The sequence below is a fragment of the Salmo salar genome, chromosome 21, assembly GCF_965601325.2.
Source record: "Salmo salar chromosome 21, fSalSal1, whole genome shotgun sequence".
Classification (NCBI taxonomy): Eukaryota; Metazoa; Chordata; class Actinopteri; order Salmoniformes; family Salmonidae; genus Salmo; species Salmo salar.
In genome coordinates, this window is record NC_138311.1 from 35130730 (window position 1) to 35156576 (window position 25847).

Below are 25847 nucleotides of genomic sequence, written 5' to 3' on the forward strand. Positions count from 1 at the left end.
CCCCAGTTGAAATGGTCTAGAACCGCTACTGCCAGCACAGGAACCCCCGTTCCCAGTGTTTCCCTCCCAAAACAAGACTGACATGGGAAATCTAATAAAACCCAGCACATTCCACTAGGATTATGGGAGATTGAGTCCTTACAGGCTCACAGCCTCACACACAGCTGATGCTCTCATCTTTGTCCCTGGTTGCCTTGTGTTTGTCTGAGTTTGATTTGGTCCTCACAAGGTTTCTAAGGGAGTCCCTGGGTCCTCCACTGCTGTGGACCCCATTCCCGAGGGACCCCATTTCCTCCAGGGGCAGGTGGGTGGAGTTGTAAGCCAGCGGAGGGATGGTGTTAACCAGTATGAGCTGCAGAGGCTTCCTCTCTGGGCTGTACTGGCAGCGTACGTAGCGGGAGAAGGCTGCACGGTACGTCTTGTTGAACAAAGTGTACACCAGAGGGTTGATGGCTGAGGAGAGGTATCCCACCCACACAAACACATTCAGCAGCCCCCCCATCACCCCCGGATCACAGTTCACAGGGTCGCACACCACCGCCAACACATTGGTGATGAAGAAGGGACACCACATGACCACGAACAGGAAGAAGACCATTCCCAGGACCTTGGAGGCCTTCTGCTCGTTGCTGATTGACTGCATGGTGCGACGCCCGTACCGCGGGTCCACACCGGCCCCGCCGACCCCTCCTCCTACCCCTCCCGTGTCACGGCTGAGCGAACGCCTGAAGAAGAGCTTCTCTGAGGAGAGTGAGCCCTGCGGGAGGAAGCCCAGGGTCAGGGTGGCGATCCTCTTGGGCCGGGGCACCAGCTGGTCCAGGCAGAGGGTAGCCTCGTTCTGCAGGGCGCTGATGGTGAGGAAGTAGGTGACCACCATGATGGTGAGGGGGACGAAGAAGGCCACGAAGGAGCCCACCAGGACAAAACTGTCGTCTGTCAGCAGGCAGCTGCCCTCTTTAAACACCTTGGTGTGGTCCCGCAGGCCTAGGACGGGGATGGGCATGGAGATACCTACAGAAAGACACAGAGGAGAGAGAGGTTAGTTTAGTATGAGGTGTGTGTGTGTGTGTGTGTGTGTGGGTGGGTGGGTGGGTGGGTGGGTGCGTACATACGTGTTTACATGTGTGTGTGTGTTCCACTTCTTATTTAAGATTTCAAATTGAAAAAGTAAAAGCAATTTTGTACAGCTTGTCTCTGCCTAAACGGTAAATAGCACTGTGGCACTTCAAGATTGTGCCAGTAATATCAAAAAGTCTGGCCCTATAATGTACAGATCATTCAACGGGCAAAGCACACCTGTTGCTCATTCCCACAATAAATCAATCCACCACGGCTGGATCCTCTGGCATCAATAATGCAATAGTCCTCATATCACCACTGTGTGCCCACCAGGACAGATAAACCCTGCAATTTCCCCTCACAGGCCCAGCATTAGTGTCATTAGTGTCCAATAACTGGATTTGTGAGGGAGAGGGACAGAAGCATCTGGAGCCATTCACTAAGGCTTTCATCCCCATTGCAACACAGTGAAATGCAAAGACTAATAACCTTAGGGAGGGAGTGCAACTGGCCTGAAACTGACGGCCATTTTGGGGCTTAGACCAGGAAAATAGACGGGACGGTTGCCAGAACCAGCTCCAATTAAGATCACATCGCTTTAGGCTTTGGTAACAGATTCAATGATTTACAACCTCACATTTGCAAGGGCATTAGCCTATTTCCCCAATTCTGTCTGGTCTGGCATCCAGATCTGAAGGAATCAAATAGTCCCTCGTTTTTTCACAATTTTACTACAGACCTGTCAAATTTAAGAGGCAAATATCCATCAACACGCTTGCAGAATTCTGAAATTAAATAGACATTTTGCCTCTCTTTCTCTTCCCCCTGACAATCTCCTTCCTTTAAAGATAGAGGGGCTTGGAGAGAGAAAGGTGGAGTTTTTCTTTGAGTTGATGTTTTCTTAACCACTATTTTTTGGCTGGCTTAGAGAAAATGCAGAAATGCAATTTCGTCAAGAGTATTAGCAAGTTGAGAAAGAGATTTCTTATTGTGTGTGGGTTGGGATGTGGAAGCAGTTGAAAGAGTCAAGACAACATTTTGTTACCAGATGGCCATGGAACCCTGAATCAATCATATGACTTAAGTCCAACATTTCTTAATGTAAGCCTTTGTTTATGTTCCTGTATCTTTACTTAATTCTTCCCTAGTATTACAGGTTGTTTGGACTAGCTTCACATTGCCCTGGGTGTGTGTTCAGTGGTTCCCTGGGTGTGTGTTCAGTGGTTTCTGTAAAGCAGAGCAGCACCCCCTGGCCCAGCAGTTGGAGACAGGCCAAAGAACACATACCTGATCCAGACATCTCAACCATCTCTGCCATGTTTCCACACTAACACATCAACACCAGAGCCACAGATACACTGAGCTCCGGGTTAGAGATCACACTAGACACAGACCTAGGATCAGCTCACCCTTCCCAAAACCTGAGCTTAACCTCAGGAAGAAGAAATGCTAGGAGGAGAAATTTATTCCAATAAATATAGCTCAGCTAATTATCCCTCCATGTTTGCACAAAATCTTTCTGTGGCAGTTACATTGACATTGAACTGCTGATGCCAACATGTACATTGTTATGCCTTTGGTAATTGCGTGTTGCTTTGCTCTAGGAAGCTATACCCAGTGTGTCTGAAGAGAGAGAGATACAGCTCCAGGGAAGACACATCACAACATGACAGAAATACAGGAAGCTGTAGGAAGCTCCTGAATGATTTAATAGAAAGAGAAAGACTGCAGGTTACAAAGACCAAAGAGTATTATTATTTAATTGAGCTTTGCAGTCTTACAAAAATGATTAGTTGATATGAATTTTTTTTTATGTCCTGGTCATGGCCCAGGAACTTTCCTTGGTCATGGCGATTTGAGGTGTGTGTGTGTGTGTGTGTGTGTGTGTGTGTGTGTGTGTGTGTGTGTGTGTGTGTGTGTGTGTGTGTGTGTGTGTGTGTGTGTGTGTGACTTTGTTAGTGCGTAATATGTGTACGTGCTTGCACATATTCGTTGTACAGGATGAGGTGTGTACGTGTAGACGTGTGTTCTGTGTATAGGTGGGATTTTGTAAGGTCTTCAGTGATCTCTCTCTGTGGTAGGAGTCTTGTACAATAGGCTGGGCAGTAGCAGCACTGTGTTCCAGGGTTTGTTTAACAGCATACATCATCTCAGTTCTGTGTAACATCAGCTACACTTCAGCTTCTATTTCTCTTCTCTCTTTCTCGGTCTGCCGTGTACAGATGGTCGAGAGGAGAGGGGGATGATACATAACATGAAGATAAGCAGCAGTGACATAATCTTATTTAATTTGCAGGCAGCAGCGTATCATATGATAACTTTCCACCTGGGGCCTGGAACCTGTGGAATGGTGAGTCATATCATTGGTTCATTCCTCCCCACGTTGTGTGTTGTCTCTCTCTGCTTCCCTGGTTCTATGTGACAATGTCTCTCCCTGCCTACCTGGGTCTACACAGCAAGACTGGATCATTAGTGGTGGTATTGACCAGCATGACTGGATCATCAGTGGTGGTATTGACCAGCATGACTGGATCATTCCCAGTGCGTGGTTATTGACCCACGCATGATTGCCGCATCATCTTGTGGTGGTATTGACCAGCACTGACTGCCGCATCATCTCAGTGGTGGTATTGACCAGCATGACTGGATCATTAGTGGTGGTATTGACCAGCATGATTGGATCATTTGTGGTGGTATTGACCAGCATGACTGGATCATTAGTGGTGGTATTGACCAGCATGACTGGATCATTAGTGGTGGTATTGACCAGCATGACTGGATCATTAGTGCTGGTATTGACCAGCATGACTGGATCATTAGTGGTGGTATTGACCAGCATGATTGGATCATTTGTGGTGGTATTGACCAGCATGACTGGATCATTAGTGGTGGTATTGACCAGCATGACTGGATCATTTGTGGTGGTATTGACCAGCATGACTGGATCATTAGTGGTGGTATTGACCAGCATGACTGGATCATTTGTGGTGGTATTGACCAGCATGACTGGATCATTAGTGGTGGTATTGACCAGCATGACTGGATCATCAGTGGTGGTATTGACCAGCATGACTGGATCATCAGTGGTGGTATTGACCAGCATGACTGGATCATCAGTGGTGGTATTGACCAGCATGACTGGATCATCAGTGGTGGTATTGACCAGCATGACTGGATCATCAGTGGTGGTATTGACCAGCATGACTGGATCATCAGTGGTGGTATTGAGGCATTGGTTTGAAGCAATGGAAAGGAGCCACACAAGTCTGACAGGCAGTTTTTATTTTTGATCTGATCGACCCTCTAATATTCTTAAATTATATACAAATTTACGTCTGGTTATTTGAACCCTAAAAGTTGATGAAACTCCTACAGCAGGGCATGTCTCATTGTAGCAGCAGCTTCAGCTTCGATACAGAAATAGTTAGGTGTGCTGGCTTTCTGCATAAATTGGTCATAACATTTTATCTGATCTTTATCTAAGTCACAACAATAGACAAACACAGTCTGCTTAAACTAATAACACAAACAATTATAATTTTTAATCTCTTTATTGATCACACCGTGTAAACATTCACAGTGCAGGTTGGAAAAAGTATGGGAACCCTTGGATTTAATAACAGGTTGACCCTCCTTTGGCAGCAATAACCTCAAACAAATGTTTTCTGTAGTTGCGGATCAGACCTGCACAACGGTCATGAGGAATTTTGGACCATTCCTCTTTATGAAACAGTTTCAGTTCAGCAATATTCTTGGGATGTCTGGTGTGAACCGTTCTTTTGAGGTCATGCCACAGCATCTCAATCGGGTTGAGGTCAGGACTGACTGGGCCACTCCAGAAGGCGTATTTTCTTCTGTTCAAGCCATTGTGTTGTTGATTTACATCTGTCTAATGGGTTGTTGTCCTGTTGCATCACCTAACTTCTGTTGAGCTTCAATTGGTGGACAGATAGCCTTCCATTCTCCTGCAAAATGTCTTGATAAACTTGGGGATTCCTTTTTCCATAGATGCTAGCAAGCTGTCCAGGCCCTGAGGCAGCAAAGCAGTCCCAAACCATGATAATCCCTCCACCCTAGTTTACAGTTGGGATGAGGTTTTGATGTTGGTGTGCTGGGCCTTTTTTTCTCCACACATAGTGTTGTGTGTTCCTTCCAAACACCACAACTTAAGTTTCATCTGTCCACAGAATAATTTGCCAGTAGCGCTGTGGAACATCCAGATGCTCTTTTGTGAACTTCAGATGTGCAGCAATGTTTTTTTTGGACAGCAGTGGCTTCTTCCATGGTGTCCTCCCATGAACACCATTCTTGTTTAGTGTTTAACGTACTGTAGACTCGTCAACAAAGATGTTAGCATCTTCCAGAGGTTTCTGTAAGTCTTTAGCTGACACTCTAGGATTCTTATTAACCTCATTGAGCATTCTGCGCTGTGCTCTTGCAGTCATTTTTGCAGGACGGCCACTCCTAGGGAGAGTAGCAACAGTGCTGAACTTTCTCCATTTATAGACAATTTGTCTTACCGTGGACTGATGAACATCAAGTCCTTTAGAGATACTTTGTAACCCTTTCCAGCTTTATGCAAGTCAACAAATCTTAATCTTAGATCTTCTGAGATCTCTTTTGTTTGAGGAATGGTTCACATCAGTCAATGCTTCTTGTGAATAGCAAAAGCAAATTTTATGAGTGTTTTTTTATAGGGCAAGGCAGCTTTAACATCTCCAATCTCATCTCATTGATTGGACTCCAGGTTAGCTGACTCCTGACTCCAATTAGCTTTTGGAGAAGTCATTAGCCTAGGGGTTCACACACTTTTTCCAACCTACACTGTGAGTATTTAAATGATGTATTCAATATAGACAAGAAAAATACAATCATTTGTGTGTTATTAGTTTAAGCACACTGTCACGTCCTGACCAGTAAAAGGGGTAATTTGTCATTGTAGTATGGTCAGGGTGTGGCAGGGGGTGTTGTTTTTGTGTGTTTTGGGGTTGGTTTGTTTCATGGGGATTTGTTCTAGTTTTCATTTTCTATGTGTGGCCGAGTATGGTTTCCAATCAGAGGCAGGTGTCTTTCGTTGTCTCTGATTGGAAGCCATACTTAGGCAGCCTGTTTTTTCCTGTGGGTTGTGGGTGGTTGTTTTTCGTATAGTCTGTGTACCTTACAGAACTGTCATATGTCGTTGTGTTATATTTTGTTTAAGTGTTCACTTTATCTAAATAAAAGAAGATGAGCACTCAACACGCTGCGTTTTGGTCCGCTCCTTCCGACAGATGTGACACACACTGTGTTTGTCTACTGTTGTGACTTAGATGAAGATCAGATCAAATTTTATGTCAAATTTATGCAGAAATCCAGGTAATTCCAAAGGGTTCACATACTTTTTCTTGCCACTGTATATGACACATGTTTGTTCTGTATGGAGCTAAGTCTGACGGTTTGATGCACCAGACTGAATTAGTGGCTCAATAATTTCCTTTTCATGCTAGGCCATTGACTTGATCAGCTGGATATCAACTAGGCCATTATAAAGTCCTGATTGTTGGCTTTTACACTAAATAATATAGACCTTGAAACTCAAATTACAGTTGCTTATGAGTCATTCTCCTTTCATTCCCTCATTCACAGCCTCCATCCCTCCTTTGCTCTCACCCAATGGCGCCTGTTGCCTTGCCCATATCCAACAGTAAAATGTTCACATGTGGGGACGTTTTACAAACACTTGGTTCTAAATATGCCCCTCACCCGTCGACCACACTTTATATTAACAAATACAGACATATGGTCTCTGTCTGTCTCTCTCAAGGGAGCAGCATATACACTACCATTCAAAAGTTTGGGGTCACTTAGAAATTGCCTTATTTTTAAAAGAAAAGCACATTTTTTGGTCCATTAAAATAACACCAAATTGATCAGAAATACAGTGTAGACATTGTTAATGTTGTAAATGACTATTGTAGCTTGAAACGGCAGATTTTTTATGGAATATCTACATAGGCGTACAGAGGCCCATTATCAGCAACCATCACTCCTGTGTTCCAATGGCACATTGTGTTAACTAATCCAAGTTTATCATTTTAAAAGGCTAATTGATCATTAGAAAACCCTTTTGAAGTTATGTTAGCACAGCTGAACACTGTTGTACTGATTAAAGAAGCAATAAAACTGGCCTTCTTTGGACTAGTTGAGTATCTGGAGCATCAGCATTTGGGGGTTCGATTACAGGCTCAAAATGTCCAGAAAGAACTCGTAAGTCTATTCTTGTTCTGAGAAATGAAGGCTATTCCATGCGAGAAATTGCCAAGAAACTGAAGATCTTGTACAACGCTGTGTACTACTCCCTTCACAGAACAGCGCAAACTGTCTCTAACCAGAATAAAAAGAGGAGTGGGAGGCCCCGGTGCACAACTGAGCAAGAGGACAAGTACATTAGAGTGTCTAGTTTGAGAAACAGATGCTTCACAAGTCCTCAACTGGCAGCTTCATTAAATAGTACCCGCCAAACACCAGTCTCAACGTCAACAGTGAAGAGGCGACTCCGAGATGCTGGACTTCTAGGCAGAGATGCAAAGAAAAAGCCATAAAAAGGGCTACCTAAGTATGGCTCCCAATCAGCGACAACGAAGTACAGCTGTCCCTGATTGAGAGCCATACCACACACAAAACAAACACCCCCTGCCACGCCCTGACCAAACTACTATAACAAATAACCCCTTTTACTGGTCAGGACGTGACAGGTAGTGTACTTGTACAGGCTTTTCTTCCTGTTTCTTACCCACAGAGATGGTCCAGACAGCCATGATCTTGAGGCGGGCCTTGGTTCGGGAGTTGAAGCGGCTGTGGTGGAGGGGGTTTCTGATGGCGATGTAGCGGTCCAGAGAGATGGCACACAGGTGCATAATGGAGGCTGTGGAGAACAGCACATCCAGATAGATCCAGACCGGGCACAGGTCAGAGGGCAGGGGCCACCTGTAGTCTGTAGGTGGGAACACAGAGAAAACAATGAATTCTTTATTTTTTTACAGCGGAATTAAACAGAGATTACACAAGGCTGTCTTGTAATGGGAATACCAGTTACACAATATACAGTATGTGAGACTTTTAACACAGATTAGTTTTTATGAAATTGGAGTTGGTTGTAAAACACATTTGCAGTGGCATTGTGACATTTTTAACAGAGTTGTTGGGTAATAATATCCACTAAAAAGCTTCTTATGAGGTGACCAAAACACATTAAATAGAAAGCCTCAGATGCGTGAAACCAAACCCTCTAAAACAAAGACTTAAGCTACTTTAAGACACATACACACTGAGGTTAACACACACAGCACAAGGCAGCCTTTCACAGAATGGAGAAGGCTTTTTATAATAAAATATTACTCTTGAGAAACTGTAACTACATCCCCCACAAAGACAAAACTTAATACAACCTCCAAATTAAACGTTTACACAGTAACGTGCCGAATAAAGACCAGGCAGCAGAATCTGATAGTATGCGACAGATCCCCACACCAGGCCAACACAAATACACTGCCTGGATAATAGCCTGGAGATAGGGAATGTCACTTTTGCATCCACAGTCAGACGTGGCAGTTACACTGTTTCTCCATTTTATCCTCTATTTCTCTCTCTCCATGGGGAAGTCACAGACTCCCTCGCTCCTCTCCTCCAGGTGAAGGAGAACCTTACATAAAGCCTGTTTATTTGGACTCAGTGACTCATTGTCATCACCATGGTCACGGACTGACTATGTGTGTCTCTTTCTCTTCTTCCCTCTCTATCGCTCTGCCTTTCTCGTTCTCTTCTTTCCTTTGCATGTCGTTCGTCCTTTATCCCTTCCTTCCTTTTTCTCTCTCTCTATCTCCCTCTTTCATCTTTCTGAGATAGAAAGTCATTAGACATCCAGCTGTCTCAGCATGCACCTCTCTGTGGTAAGATATTTTGGTCTGCCCATCTGAATGTTGAAATGGATGGAGGGAAGATAGAGGGAATAAGGTAGGGTGGATAAAATGGTGGCAGTCCATGTTTGCAGATTAGGATCTTATAATGATGATGTGTCACCTGCAGCCAATATAGTGTAGTACATTCCCTTATCTCTAATCAGTCTGCCTGAGTTTTCTCCATCCCACCCTGTAGGATTTAGCCTAAATTAGTCTTTCTGACCTGCAGCCAGAGAAGCAGAGAGAGCCTAATGATGCTGGTTTAAGGCCTTGCAGAGCAGCCACAGTGAATTACCCTTCAGTGCTGTTCGCAGAGCGACCAATAATCCCAGTGAAAAGAAGACTGCTGAAAAGTAACATATTTTCACTCCTACTTTTCAGAAACCCAAAAACACTTGACACTGCAGTATTTCCCAGCTCAAGCAGAGAAGTGCCCACGCTTGTCTGAACACCCTAAGAAGAGGACATGTTCGGTTAAGTTCCATAGAGGGAGGCTGTATATGTCCATGCAGATATTGGCAGTGGCATCAATCTGGGAACTGGAGACAAATGAAAGAGCTTTTCTCCTCAAACTTGCTGACAGCTTCAGGCTTGTTTGCCTTTCCCCTGACCAAAGCTGCATTTGTATTTCCTACCAAACAGAGTGAGGAATGGTGAGAGAGAAAGAGGGAGAGAGAGAGAGGGGTAGAGAACGGGAAAGAGAGAGGACCAGTGAAAGATAAAGTGGGAGAAGGAGAGAGGAATAGACACGGTGAGCTAGAGACATGGTAAGCTAGGGATCTTCATGACCACACAGTGTATACACCAAGTCTTTCATCAATGACAGACACAAAGAGTATCTCCAGAGACCGCTAAAGGATTTGTTAAGTTATGTGGACCCAACCGGCATAAAAAATTCTGAACAGGTTTTCTTTCTGACTTTATCTGGTTTAGTACTTCCTCAGTGCTGCCTTGTGTCAGGGGTGAATAGTGTATTTCTAACATGTTTCGCTTTACTCTATTTCTCCATCTCCCTTTCTCCCCCTCCTCCTCTCTCTCTCTGCCTCTGTAGGTCTAGATCAGGGGTGTCAAACTCATTTTGCACCCGGGGGCCACGTTTGGTCTTCAACGAGGTCCGGATGGCCTCACTGAAAATGTGTTATATTTCCTCGCCGTCAGAAGACGCAAAAAATAGTCCTCTATCCAATGTTTTGGGAATTTCCGATGCTCCCTGACTGTCTTGCTTTCATTCCGGGATTATTAGCAAGCTGGACACAGTCAAGAAACTGTATGAATGTAGGTCCATTATTATTTCTAGACAGTTTAGATTTTGTTTTAAAGTAAATTGAGTTTGCTCCCCCGCAAAATATATATTTTTCTTTTTAAAACGCTAGCCATATGTTTGACACTACTTTTGGCCAGATTCCCCTTAAGTCCACTTGGAAAAGACCATCTGTAGAAATTCAAAAAGGTTACCATACAGAATTAATCCAACTTAATAAAGCCTATCTCTCCAAGAACATGTAAAATCAACTCATTGACATGAAAGCTCAAAGAACTCTAATCCACCAGGGCCAATACAATGGGTAAAAAAGTGAAACAATGACAGGTTATTCCAACAATATGTCTGTGTTCTGACAAAAACAATCCTGTATAATGGCTGGAAGGCCTTTAGATTGTGATTCTGATTCAGAACATCAAGAGGTCTGCTCCTTTGAAAAGACTAGAATCACAGTTATTACATTCGGTGCAGAACCTAGAAACACACTGTTGGACCATGTGAGTGTGTGTATGTTGAAACAGCCAGGAAATATGTTTGTAATGATAATACTACGTGTTAAATCAGGTGTGTCTTTAGAAGGAGAGCTGGAGAGAATTTGGAGATGGGAAAGTGGGTGAATATTTCTGAGATAGAATAGAGGAGAGTAGAAGGCAATTTGCCAATGTGTCATCTTCAGGCTCAAAGAGTGTCAGTCTATTCCACGCTGCTCTGATGGCACAATGACAGGAATAATAGTCCAAATGAACAAGTTGCCTGAGAAAGGAGGGAGAGCAGAGGGGAATTCATCTGCCAATTCTGTTGCAAAACGTTTCTTAAACGGAAACGAACGAAACGGGGAGGGACCTACAGTGCATTCGGAAATTATTCAGACCCCTTGACTTTTTCCACATTTTGTTACTTTACAGCTTTATTCTAAAACTGATTAAATTGTTTTTCCCCCTCATCAATCTACACACAAAATCCCACAATGACAAAGCAAAAACAGGTTTTTCAAAATTTTTGCAAATGTATCCCAGAACCCTCCCGGAAATATTACATTTACATAAGTATTCAGACCCTTTACTCAGTACTTTGTTGAAGCACCTTTGGCAGCGATTACAGCCTTGAGTCTTTTTGGGCATGACGCTACAAGCTTGGCACACCTGTGTTTGAGGAGTTTCTCCCATTCTTCTCTGCTCTTCTCTGCAGATCCTCTCAAGCTCTGTCATGTTGGATGGGGAGTGTCTCTGCACAGCTATTTTCAGGTCTCTCCAGAGATGTTCGATCGGGTTCAACTCCGGGCTCTGGCTGGGCCACTCCAAGCGGGCTGTCATGTGCCTTTTACTGAGGAGTGGCTTCCGTCAGGCCACTCTACCGTAAAGGCCTGATTGGTGGAGTGCTGCAGAGATGGTTGTCCTTCTGGAAGGTTCTCCCGTCTCCACAGAGGAACTCTGGAGCTCTGTCAGAGTGACCTTCGGGTTCTTGGTCACCTCCTTGACCAAGGCCCTTTTCCCCCGATTGCTCAGTTTGGCCAGGTGGCCAGCTCTTGGGAGAGTCTTGGTGGTTCCAAACTTCTTCCATTTAAGAAATTATGGAGGCCACTGTGTTCTTGGGGACTTTTAATGGTGCAGACATTTTTGGTACCCTTCCCCAGATCTGTACTTTGACACAATCCTGTCTCAGAGCTCTACGGACAATTCCTTCGACCTCATGGCTTGGTTTTTGCTCTGACATGCGTTGTCAACTATGGGATCTTATATAGACAGGTGTGTGCCTTTCCAAATCAAGTCCAATCAATTTAATTTTCCACCGGTGGACTTCAATCAAGTTGTAGAAAAAAGTATAATTTAATCCATTTTAGAATAAGGCTGTAAGGGGATCTGAATACTTTCCGAATCCACTGTACCTGAATCTATCCAACTGGAAACTCTGGTTTGCTCTGTTGGCTTCCATTTGGTTCTAAAATGGTAAACCGAATACACCCAGGTAAGAGACCGGAGACAGAGAGTGGGGAGGGAGAGTGAGAACATAGATGTACAGTAACTCATATCTCACATTGCCCTCTATAGCTGGTTGGGTTCTCTCCTCTCTCACCTTTCTGATGAGTGACGGATCATGTGACCCTCAGACGTCTGGTGCCATGGGAACACATCTGCTGTCTGTCAAATAACTCAACCTCGTACTGCCTGTATGAGATACTATAATAAAACCATATACTCTAGTATTTCTTACGAGATCCTATGAAAAAAAAATGTTTTTATTGTCTGAATTCAAACTTGAGATGTGTGACTCTTGAGTAAATTATGCATGGAAACTCAAATGCAATTTAAGTTACAGTACCCACGTGGATTTAATTTAATTTACTGTTGAAGTCGGAAGTTTACATACACTTAGATTGGAATCATTAAAACTCGTTTTTCAACCACTCCACAAATTTCTTGTCAACAAACTATAGTTTTGGCAAGTCGGTTAGGACATCTACTTTGTGCATGACACAAGTCATTTTTCCAACAATTGTTTACAGACAGATTATTTCACTTATAATTCACTGTATCACAATTCTGTTTAAAAGCACAGTCAGAAGTTGACTGTGCTTTTAAACAGCTTGGAAAATTCCAGAAAATGATGTCATGGCTTTAGAAGCTTCATCATTTGAGTCAATTGGAGGTGTACCTGTGGATGTATTTCAAGGCCTCTCTTCAAACTCAGTGTGTCTTTCCTTAACATCATGGGAAAATAAAAAAAATCAGCCAAGACCTCAGGAAAACAATTGTAGACCTCCACAAGTCTGGTTCATCCTTGGGAGCAATTTCCAAACACCTTAAGGTACCACGTTCAACTGTACAAACAATAGTACGCAAGTATAAACGCCATGGGACCACACAGTCGTCAAACCGCTCAGGAAGGAGATGCGTTCTGTCTCCTAGAGATGAACATACTTTGGTGCGAAAAGTGCAAATCAATCTCAGAACAACAGCAAAGGACCTTGTGAAGATGCTGATGGAAACATGTACAAAAGTATCTATATCCACAGTAAAAGGAGTCCTATATCGACATAACCTGAAAGGTCGCTCAGCAAGGAAGAAGCCACTTCTCCAAAACCGCCATAAAAAAGCCAGACTACGGTTTGCAACTGCACATGGGGTCAAAGATCGTACTTTTTGGAGAAATGTCCTCAGGTCTGATGAAACAAAAATAGAACTGTTAGGCCATAATGACTATCGTTATGTTTGGAGGAAAAAGGGGGAGGCTTGCAAGCCGAAGAACACCATCCCAACCGTGAAGCATGGGGGTGGAAGCATCATGTTGTGGAGGTGCTTTGCTGCAGGAGGGAGTAGTGCACTTTACAAAATAGATGGCTTCATGAGGAAGGAAGATTATGTGGATATATTGACGCAACATCTCAAGACATCAGTCAGGAAGTTAAAGCTTGGTCTCAAATGGGTCTTCCAAATGAACAGTGAACCTTAGCATACTTCCAAAGTTGGGGTAAAATGCTTAAGGACAACAAAGTCAAGGTATTGGAGTGGCCATCACAAAGCCCTGACCTCAATCCCATAGAGAATTTGTGGGCAGAACTGAAAAAGTGTGCGCGAGCAAGGAAGCCTACAATCCTGACTCAGTTACACCAGCTCTGTCAGGAGGAATGGGCCAAATTTCACCCAACTTATTGTGGGAAGGTTGTGGAAGGCTACCCGAAAAGTTTGACCCAAGTTAAACAATTTAAAGGCAATGCTACCAAATACTAATTGAGTGTATGTACATTTCTGACCCACTGGGAATGTGATGAAAGAAATCAAATCTGAAATAAATAATTATCTCTATGTCACGACTTTCGCCGAAGTCGGCTCCTCTCCTTGTTCGGGCAGCGTTCGGCGGTCGACGTCACTGGCTTTCTAGCCATCGCCCCTCCATTTTTCATGTATCCATTTGTTTTGTCTTGTTCCCTGCACACCTGGTTTTCATTCCCCAATCAATCTACATGTATTTATTCCTCTGATCCCCATCATGTCTTTGTGAAAGATTGTTTGTGTTACGTGTTTATTGTTGACGCGCCAGACTGGTTTGTTTTTTCCGTGGTATTTCACGAAGATGTTTATTGTTAAACATAATTCTTGTGACTGTTTTGCACGTTTTGCACTTTTGCCTCAATAAAGTGTGCGCCTGTTCACAAATCTCTGCTCTCTTGCACCTGACTTCGCTACCAGTACGCACACACCTGACACTCTAGCATTATTCTGACATTTCACAGTCTTCAAATAAAGTGGATATCCTAACTGAACTAAGACAGGGAATTTTTATTAGGATTAAATGTCAGGAATTGTGAGAAACTGAGTTTAAATGTATTTGGCTAAGGTGTATGTAAACTTACGACTTCAACTCTACATGATGAACATGAGGTCTGATGGGGTGAAAAATCAAACTATCTCTTCCCACACCTTGTATCAGACATTTTCTTTTATGATCTTCATCGACAGTTCAGTATATGTAACTAACTCTGATTATATCCACTGAGCAAAAATATAAACGCAACATGTAAAGTGTACATTTTATCGATAGCTATTTGAATGCACAGAGATACTGTGTTGAGATCCTGAGGCCCATTGTCGTACCATTCATCCGCCGCCATCTCCTCATGTTTCAACATGATAATGCACGGCCCCATGTCGGAAGGATCTGTACACAATTCCTAGAAGCTGAAAATGTCCCAGTTCTTCCATGGCCTGCATACTCACCAGACATGGCACCCATTGAGCATGTTTGGGATGCTCCAGATTGTCATGTGCGACAGTGTGTTCCAGTTCCCGCCAATATCCAGCAACTTCGCACAGCCATTGAAGAGGAGTGGGACAACATTCCACAGGCCACAATCAACAGCCTGATCAACTCTATGCAAAGGAGATGTGTCGTGCGCATTGAGGCAAATGGTGGTCACACCAGATACAGGCTTTCTGATCCACTCCCCTACCTTTTTTTAAGGTATCTGTGACCAACAGATGCATATCTGTATTCCCAGTCATGTGAAATCCATAGATTAGGGCCTAATGAATGTATTTCCATTGACTGATTTCCTTTGAAAATGGTTGCAAGTTGCGTTTATATTTTTGTTTAGTATATATCACAGGCAGACCCCTAGCACGGTAAAAAGGTTTACTTCCACGTTTGGAACATGAAGAGTGTCCACTGTCCTCCTGCTGCTTGATGGACAGACACAGTAATCTAAACTCCTCTTATCTCTGATGTACGTGTATCATGTACAGTATATATCCCAGTTGAATGATAATGATCTGGTCCTCTGGGATCATTTCTCTGGTCTGATCTAGGCTCGTTGCTCTGACTTTGAGGTTACTGAGCCCTGTCTTCACAGCTGGAAACAGACTTTGCAGGGGAAGATAGGGAGTTTAAGGAAGTGTAAAGTCATCTGGTGACGAGGCTGATATCAAAGGCTTTATCCACAGAAGCAGGAGAGAGTAAATTCATGCTTTGTCACATGCAGAGAAAACATCACACACAGTCTTGTCATCAGGGGAACTAAGGTCAGAGATCCTGGGGTAGGGATGTACGACAGCAGGGTATGAGTGAGGAAAAAGAGGGAAACTTATAATTAAGATGAACTCCATCCATGTTTTGCCTTTTTAACTCACAATCTAATTAAACAGCCAACTGCCACTATAATTTATGAGAGATAGAAAGAGCTGTTGAAGGACAAGGGACTATCCATCTGACAGACAGAGAGTTCTTGAAACCGGTGCTAATTGTGTATGTGTGTGTGTCCATGCTTGCGTGTGTGTTGGTGTGTGTGCGTGCAGTTGTGTGTCTCCTTGCGATCACTCTTGTGTGTGTGTGTGTCTAGTCTTCCGTGTAAGCTTATCAATTTGTCTGTTGAAGGGAGGTTTGTGGGGGTGTTGGCATTTCACGATTTCAGTTACTGCAGCTCACCACCTAAGCCCTCATTAAAAGGAAATTATGAACTCATCTTCCACCTCGTTAAATCTGGGATGCTAATTAGGCGACAGACATGATATCGGTGATGGTCAAGACATCATTTCTATTTTTTTTATTGTGAAACCACACTTTCTGCACTGTTGTTCAAATAATGTGTTTTATTTAGTGTAGAATAAGCTTCTGTCTTGTCTGCATTCATCGATTTTCGGTTCTATGGACTATATATTTGAATGTTTTTTTTTTGTATGATAATATATTAACTTAGGAGCTCACAGGCACCGACGACGTGGATGTCAATTATGGCAGCCCCCCGCAACTCTCTGATTCAGAGGGGTTGGGTTAAATGCGGAAGACACATTTCAGTTGAATGCATTCAGTTGCACAACTGACTAGGTATCCCCCTTTCCCTTTCCACTTGGTGAACTCAACAGGACCAAAAATGGATGAATGCAAAAACCATGTCTCTGTAACTAACAAATACAGTCATGAGTGGTAACTCTACAATTTACTCAAAAAGGCAAGGCACTCTGGGAAATATTTGAATAATGCTTTACACTAAGCACTGTATTAATTTAACACTGTTCCAGTGTCTGTATGGGTCCACAGACTCAACAAGTTCAGTGTTGATTTAACACTCTGTGTTCATTTTTAACACCGGAGAATTTGCTGTGCATTTGCAGAATGCTCAGATAGAAATGTATTGTGTAGATCAAAAATGACTGCCAAATATATTGGAAAAGTATAGAAGATTGTGTGTGGTTTATTCATGCTATTTCTATAGTCAACATGCAGTTCCAGTTCCATTAGTTGAATGCGTCCAATCCAATAGTTTCAGAAAAGTAGTCACTACCTGAGATTTGTGTGTGTGTGTGTGTGTGTGTGTGTGTGTGTGTGTGTGTGTGTGTGTGTGTGTGTGTGTGTGTGTGTGTGTGTGTGTGTGTGTGTGTGTGTGTGTGTGTGTGTGTACAATACGTCATCGTTGATGTCCCTATTCCTGGTCTTGACGTTGGTGTAAACAGGGTTCTAGAACTAGTTACAAGAAGACTGGAAGCAGTCAGACTCCATAAATCAACACACAGCAGTGTAAATAAATACATCCCCAATCCATCACCTCTAACTGCTGCATTTACACAGTAAACCACTGGTGGGCTCCAGTAGGTAGAATGTGAAACTACTAGTTATGTATAAATAACGGTGGGAGGATAAGCAAGAAAAGCTCTAATCTAATCCTCCTTTTCTCTTTCTCCCCTTACAGAAAAACCACATGACATTTCACATGTGAAACCAGCAAAAATGAGTTGTTATGATACGCACACAGTGCTTTTAACTTACATATTTGACTCACATTGCGTATGTTTATTTATACAGTCATTATTATCTAACATGCATTCCAATCTTTCTGCTACGCCTTCACGTCTGTGTCAACAACTGATTTAACCTGTGTTCCTACACTTTTGACTTCAAAGTAAATCTCAGCTTTGTTAAAAGTATACTCAAGAAAAACTATTATATTTATCATAGTGATTCTAGAGTAGCATTGAAACATAATAATATTCCCCACCAACATCAGACAACTATACAGAAAACCCTCAAATTGCTGAAATAAGTCAATTAAATCAATGATGAGAGTAGTCAGTTGAATTTATAACTATATAAAACAGAAGTTCAGACTTCAGATGGCACACTTCTGCTATATGCAGAGATGTATTATAGGTAAGAAATGTGTAGGGGAATGTAACAGGCTTTCTGGTGCAGCAGACAGATCAGTGCACCTGAAATCCAGAGATTGTCAGTTCAATTCTCAGACTAGGTCATATTTTAGCTGAACAGTGTACCACTTACTTTAAAACAACCATACCATTACTTTACTTATAATGGCTTGGGACCATCTGGGACCATCATCTGATGTCCTGATGACTGGTAAAACAAATGTCTTGAGAACATCTTTGAAAAATCCTAACATTCCTCACTCAGCCAGTTTATGCTTGATCTGAAAATATGGTCAGAGGCTTTGTATGGAGGGTGTAACAGAATTGTGGAGCCTCAGGAGGCATGCAGAGGCCAAATCAAGCTCCGTACCTCATCGCTGTAAACCTTTCACATTTTGTAACAATGCGGAGGGCTCCGTATAGCTCCGCATTGACATTATTGGTTGATGGTAGGTGGGGGCTGGAAGTCCTGTATAAACAGAAACTAATTTCCTTGGTAAGTTCCTTCACAACAGCACTGCTCTGCTCCGCGAAGCACAAAAGTATGTTTGCTCTGACTTCTGCGGGGGATTGACCATGCAGAGCCCTTTAGGGAAAAAACATGAATTTCATGTGATCACGTTTTCACGTGAAATGTCACATGTGAAGTGTTCCAAAAACACATGATTTCACATGTGAAATGTCACGCGATATGTTCCAAAAGCACATGTTTTCACATGTGAAATGTCACATGTGAAGTGTTCCAAAAACACATTTTCTAATGATTTTCCACATGTAAAATTATGTGTTTTTTCTGTAAGGGAGATGCCAGCAACCTGATTTTTTTTTGCTATACCACCAGGTCTGTGGCCATGACCGAGATCTGCCACAGAATTATTGGAAAAAATACATTTCTGCACTGTTAAAAGGTGCCCAGAATCAAGTCAATAATTGTGTGATTAAGTAGCAGTGCTCAGGGACACTTGACTTTAAGTGTGCATAAATGCTCTGGGGATTTGCAACATTTTGGTCTGGAGTGCATTAAAGGGATACTTCGGGATTTTGGCAAAAAGGCCTTTTATCTACTTCCCCAATGTCAGCAGATACTAGCAGATACCCATAGACTCTAGTCATTGTGCTAATGCTAGCATGGGCTCACAAAACTAACTCTAACTTCCTTCATACTAGACACAGAGCCATAAAAAGGATATCCACAAGTTCATCTGACTCGGGGGAAGTAGATAAAGGGCCTCGTTGCCAAAATTCCGCATTATCTCTTTAATGTCTCAGCAGGGTTACCAGGTACATTTAAAAAAAATGTTTTTTTACCAAGAACATACAGTACCAGTCAACCCAATTGAGATGGTTTGGGATGAGTTGAACTGCAGAGTAAAGGAAAAGCAGCCAACAAGTGCTCAGCAATTGTGGGAACTCCTTCAAAAGCATGTTGGAAAAGCATTCCAGGTGGAGCTGGTTGAGAGAATGCCAAGGGTGTGCAAAGCTGTCATCAAGGCAAAGGGTGGCTACTTTGAAGAATCTCAAATATAAAATATATTTTGATTTGTTTAACCCTTTTTTGGTTACTACATGATTCCATATGTGTTATTTCATAGTTTTGATCCCCTCACTGTTATTCCACAATGTAGAAAATAGTAAAAATGAAGAAAAACCCTTGAATAAGTAGGTGTGTCCAAACTTTTGACTGGTACTGTATGTCCACATTCTCTAAAAAATAAGAGTACGGTTACGGTAAAATGTTGCTCCCTGGTGTACAAAAAGGTCAAAGGTACCTTCAGTGGTACACATAGGAAGTCACATCATACTGGTCGGTATCTTTTAGGGTTCATGTGACTGTGAGGATAATTTAGTATAGTGGTACGTTTGTCTACCCAATATATTCAATATAAGGTACAATATTAATGCAATTTGAAATGTAGGTGGGAGCAATGTATTGGCAGGGATTCATTAGCATATTTGGGGGAATGGTCTAAAATATGTTGTATCTGTGCCAACCGTCAGTATAAATCTTGTACCAGTTTAAGGGATTTATTGTAATGTTGAAGAACATGGGCACCTCTTTTGTCAAGGTCAGTGCTACAATCTGTGTAAATCTTTTGAGTATCACATGCTTCCCTGTTATGAGCTTACTGTGCATTTTCAGTAGCTTAATTCCAGCTGGTTCACATAAAGTTCATGTTTAATTTTCAATAACTTTCTTTCAACTAGCTGCAAGTGGGTTATTGTAATATTCACAGTTATTTACTGTAGCTAATCTGTCACACTCACTGACCTGATGGTGTAGCTACAGTAAGCCACAGTAAGTTCATGGCATGTAATGCTAGTGGCAGCATGTTGCCTGTAGGTGACTGGCAACATTTTGATAGTAAGTTATTGTGAATTTTACAATAACTTACTGACAAATTGTTTTCAGTTAAGAAATGACAAATTCACACTGGTAACAAGTTGCCATTGAGTTACTGGAAAAAGCACAATAACCTCTACAGTGCAGCTCATTACTGACACATTATCTTACAAAGTTTGCAGAACAGACAGTGTCAAAAGAGGTGCTTGACTTGCATCGGCATAACCATCAAACACTTAAACTGCTACAACACTTTCATTTATGGTTGTACATTGCCCTCAACCATCAAAGCGCTGAGATGATCGTACCTTATATTACAAATATTGCGTAGAAACTGTCACATTATACCTGCAAGGTACCGAGCTGTACCATGTGAGTTCATACGCTACATGACCAAAAGTATGAGGACACCTGCTCGTCGAACATCTCATTCCAAAATCATGGGCATTAATATGAAGTTGGTCCCCCCTTTACTGCTATAACAGCCTCCACTCTTCTGGGAAGCCTTTCCACTAGATGTTGGAACATTGCTGCAGGGACTTGCTTCCATTCAACCACAAGAGCATTAGTGAGGTTGGACACTGATGTTAGGCGATTAGGCCTGGCTCGCAGTAAGTGTTCTAATTCATCCCAAAGGTGTTCAATGGGGTTGAGGTCAGGGCTCTTTGCAGGCAGTCAAGTTTTTCCACACCACTCTCGAAAAAACATTTCTGTATGAACCTCAGTTGGACTGCCAGAAGGTGAAGCATGATTCATCACTCCAGAGAACGCGTTTCCACTGCTCCAGAGTCCAATGGCAGCAAGATTTACACCACTCCAGCCGACCACTCCAGCCGACGCTTGGCATTGTGCAGGCTTGTGTGCGGCTGCTCGGCCAAGGAAACTCATTTCATGAAGCTCTCGAGGAACAGTTACTGTGCTGATGTTGCTTCCAGAGGCAGTTTGGAACTCGGTGGTGAGTGTTGCAACCGAAGACAGATGATTTTACGTGCTTCAGCACTCGGCGGTCCCGTTCTGTGAGCTTGTGTGGTCTACGACTTCATGGCTGAGCCGTTGTTGCTCCTAGACGTTTCCACTTCACAATAACAGCACTTACAGTTGAACGGGCCAGCTTTAGCAGGGCAGAAATTTGATGAACTGACTTGTTGGAAAGGTGGCATCCTATGATGGTGCCACATTGAAAGTCAATGAGCTCTTCAGTAAGGCCTTTCTGTTGCCAATGTTTGTCTATGGAGATTGCATGGCCGTGTACTCGATTTCACAGCCGAATCCACTCAATTGAAGGGGTGTCCACATACACTGTATATACAAAAGTATGTGTACCTGTGACTTTTTTTGTCCTAGGGAACAACACTGTACCCTAACATACTGTCCATGAACACTTTCATTTAACTGTAAAAATGCAGATCTTCTTGTAGATTTACATTTACATTTTAGTCATTTAGCAGACGCTCTTATCCAGAGCGGCTTACAGTAGTGAATGCATACATTTCATTTCATGCATTGTTTTTTTTGTACTGGCCCCCTGTGGGAATCGAATCCACAATCCTGGCGTTGCACACACCATGCTCTACCAACTGAGCCACAGGGAAGACTGCGGCAAGTCGCTTTGAGGCAAGCAACACTGAAGAATGCACGAGAGCACCAGCTGTTCTGGATGACTGTGTGATTTACTGCATTTTCACCGCAACTAGACGAAAACCTCAAGGAAACCATTACACAATGTTCTAAGAACATTCTAAAAATGTTCTTGGGAACATTTCTGGAACAAACCGGGAAGAAGATACAACCTGCAGGGGACCATGACTGTTTAAATTGAATTAATGCCAATTATGCCTTTTAATAAGGTAAGATATTTTCAATTACATTTTGACACCTGGGTCTTCACATGTGCAAACATTTTGACACGTATAGTTCATGGGATCACATAATCAAATTTTGCATCCCCATGTTGTCACATTTATATCACATGAGATCATGTTTTCACATGTGCTCAAATGTCACATGTGTAGTTTCATGTTATCACATTGCACATTTTATCACATTAACTTCACATAAAATCACGTGATCAAAAGGGTCTGTCTGTTTACTAAATATTTTTTAAAACTGCCCCCCTATCACATACCTATACTGTAATAGCTACATGTTTCAAGCAGACCACAATAGCCCTGTGCCCAAGGAAGCGAAGGTAACCTGCCTAAACGATTACCGCCCCGGAGCACTCACGTAAGGTAGCCATGAAGTGCCTTGAAAGGCTGGTCATGGCTCACATCAACAGCATCCTCCCGGATACCCTAGATCCACACCAATTCACATACCGCCCCAACAGATCCACAGATGCGCAATCTCAATCGCACTCCACACTGCCCTTTCCCACTTGGACAAAAGGAACACCTATGTGAGAATGCTGTCCATTGACTACAGCTCAGCGTTCAACACCATAGTGCCCACGAAGCTCATCACTAAGCTAAGGACCCTGGGACTAAACACCTCCCTCTGCAACTGGATCCTGGACGTCCTGACGGGCCTCCCCCAGATGATAAGAGTAGGCAACAAACGTCTGCCACGCTGATCCTCAACACGGGGGCCCCTCAGGGGTGTGTACTTAGTCTAATCCTGTACTCCTGTTCACCCACGACTGCATGGCCAAACACGACTCCAACACCATCATTAAGTTTGCTGACGACACAACAGTGGTAGGCCTGATCACTGACAACGATGAGACAGCCTATAGGGAGAGGGTCAGAGAACTGGCAGTGTGGTGCCAGGACAACAACCTCTCCCGCTATGTTAGCACCAGGTATAAACGAGGCTGTTGTCTCTTCCCTCTCTTCTCTCTGCCTCTCTCTGATGTTTCTCTCCCAGTCCCTCCCTTGATTGAAGCATCAGGAACTCTGTCATTCCCATCGCTTTTTTTTTGCCTCTCGAAACCACTTGTTTATTTTCCTCTGCTTGTCTCTCTCCGTCTGTGAATGACCTGTTGCCCTGCTATCACACATCTGGTTCTCTGACAGCAGATAATGACATGGCTTTGTTTTGTTCTGTGTGTGGTCGTGTCTGAGAGGAAGCTGCTGAGGCTCATTCTCATGCCAGCTGACTCTTGTTTTGCTGCTGCTGGATTGACATGAACTCTTACCGTGTCTGGCTAAATAGCTGAGCACAAACCAAGTTTCTAACCCTAGCCAAACAAACGCTACACACATTCGTGTTGTTGGTTTCTCTCTCTCTCTCTCTCTCTCTCTCTCTCTCTCTCTCTCTCTCTCTCTCTCTCTCTCTCTCTCTCTCTCTCCATCCAAGGGATTAGTTCAATTTTTTTACCAAGGGGGCAATCTTCCTCTCATAAAGACAGTAAAGAGTGAAGGTCTGAGGATAAGGGGATTATATGAAACACATCTTCCCCTAGTTCAGCAGTTGTCAGAAGACGGCTGTATGTTCTTCATCTCATGATCTAAGCAACATATTTTCATCCGAATATTAAAAAATCTGCATAAAGAAATGATGTCATTTTCCAACTAGTGGTGTTTCCACCAAACTGACTTGTTGCAGATAAACATCAGTGCATGATGACGTGCTTTTTTACTTAAGTTTTCATGTACCGCATATACATCTAATGTTCAATGTGTTTCCATCGCATTTTCAACTCTACCAATAGTTTTGTCCCAAATACTGTTTCCTTAAATAGCAACTGTGACTACTCTGGTCTTGGCACCTGCGTGCTAGCCAACAGCTCGCAGTTACAGTGCAGGTACTGTAGGCTCTGCGGGTAAGCTAGTCTACATGAAAATATTCTGGATATGAGCGAGAATGTTTTAATTTGTCAAGATGGCAGTCAAACATTGATCATCACGTCACCAGAAAAAGACACCCGTATGTCTGCATGCTGTGTCTGAGCCCGTATGTCTGCATGCTGTGTCTGAGCCTGTATGTCTGCATGCTGTGTCTGAGCCCGTATGTCTGCATGCTGTGTCTGAGCCTGTATGTCTGCATGCTGTGTCTGAGCCCGTATGTCTGCATGCTGTGTCTGAGCCTGTTTGTCTGCATGCTGTGTCTGAGCCTGTTTGTCTGCAAGCCAAAGGCACATTTCCATTGTTACTCAAACGATGGGACAATTACATTTTTGAGCTTGAGCTGGAACTCACTCACCATAGAGAATGGTGACCATGGAGACGGGCATGACCAGGATGCCCAGAAGCATGTCAGCAACGGCCAGCGACATCAGGAAATAGTTGGTGGCATTCTGGAGCTTCTTCTCCAGAGACACAGCCATGATAACCAGGATGTTACCCGTCACCGTAACGGCGATGACCGCCAGGATCAGCAACGCTGCCCAGTTCTTGTCCACTGCCGTCATCCCCGTTGCACACAGCGATGATGCCAGGATCCTCCCTTCCTCACTGTAACCCCTGACTCCATGAGTCCAGTTGCCTGACGGAAAGTAATTCACATCGGCGTTTTCATTCCTGTTACACCCGTTTGAAAAATTCCTGCCTCCATTTCCCAGAAGTCCCTCTGACCCGGGAAGCCAAGGTTCAGGGTTAAAGGGCGGAATAGTTACAGCTTTGACAGCAGACGAGATCAACTCCGACACGTTCCCGTGCAGGTTCATTATGTCAGTTCCCATACACCTCCAGCACTTTACTTACAACACACTTACTCCTACAGGTCTCTTACAAGAGAGGAGCAAAAGGGATGTGTCGGGTCCTTAAAAGTCTCCACATGATCTCCATCATTGTGCTCAGAGCAACGTGTCAAAAAACGCCACAGAACAATAGAGAGGTCTATGACTTTCGCTCTGTTGCAAGTATCCTAAACCAGAGAGCAATTACCCTAAGCTCTATTTCTCACATTCAATCCTTTTCTCAGGTCCACATTATCACCTGTTGATCAGAGATTGAATCCATTTGGATTCAGGAAAGTAGAATCATTAGAATGTGCTCAACTCTAGCATGCCAGTTTGGTGAGAAAGGTATCCACACTGTCAGATGGCACCGAATTGCTCGGTTAAATCCTTACGTCATCTTAGCGATGGAGAAGATTAGACATGAGATGTGTGTGTGTGTGTGTGTCAGATAATCCTCAGGTGTCTTTGCTGCTCCTGCTAGGGTTTACAGCTGTGTGTGTGAGTGCTATGGAAATTATTCAGAAGCATGATGAGTGACGACAGGTGTCACACACACTATCTCTCTCTTTCTCAGTCACACACACACATTCACACACACATATACACACACACACACACACACTTCCAGCCAGGTCCGTCCTCTGAGCTGGGAGGGAGACGAGTTTTGCCAGATGTGATGGATGGAAAATCCTAGTTTGGGAAAAACAGTCACCCTTAAAACATTCCTCTACTTTTCTTCCATTTTTCCTTTTTTTCTTCCTTATTCCTTCAGCCCTTTAATCCAGCCTTAACAGAGCCTACATTGTTTTCTTTCTTATTTGACAAGTGACAGGTTCTCCAGGTCCCCTGATTATTAGGAAGTTCCCACTTCAGCCGTCAGTTACTGAGCAGTATTCCACGGTGTGCTGTTTCTGCTTTCTCACAGACACTCACATACGCTCTCCGTGCCTCACATTCTCTCTCTCTCGCTCTCTCACACACTTTCTGTGTTCTG

General features: G+C 43.2%; 1 protein-coding gene across 1 annotated transcript; it reads right to left on the reverse strand.

Moving 5' to 3' along the window:
• LOC106582206 (5-hydroxytryptamine receptor 2A-like) lies at nt 1–25847 on the reverse strand. Its single transcript, XM_014165046.3, has 3 exons — nt 24376–25847; nt 7832–8032; nt 1–1011 (listed from the first exon to the last, which is right to left on the reverse strand). The coding sequence occupies exons 1-3, from the start codon at nt 24851–24853 to the stop codon at nt 155–157; spliced, it is 1536 nt and encodes a 511-aa protein (XP_014020521.1). The 5' UTR covers nt 24854–25847; the 3' UTR covers nt 1–154.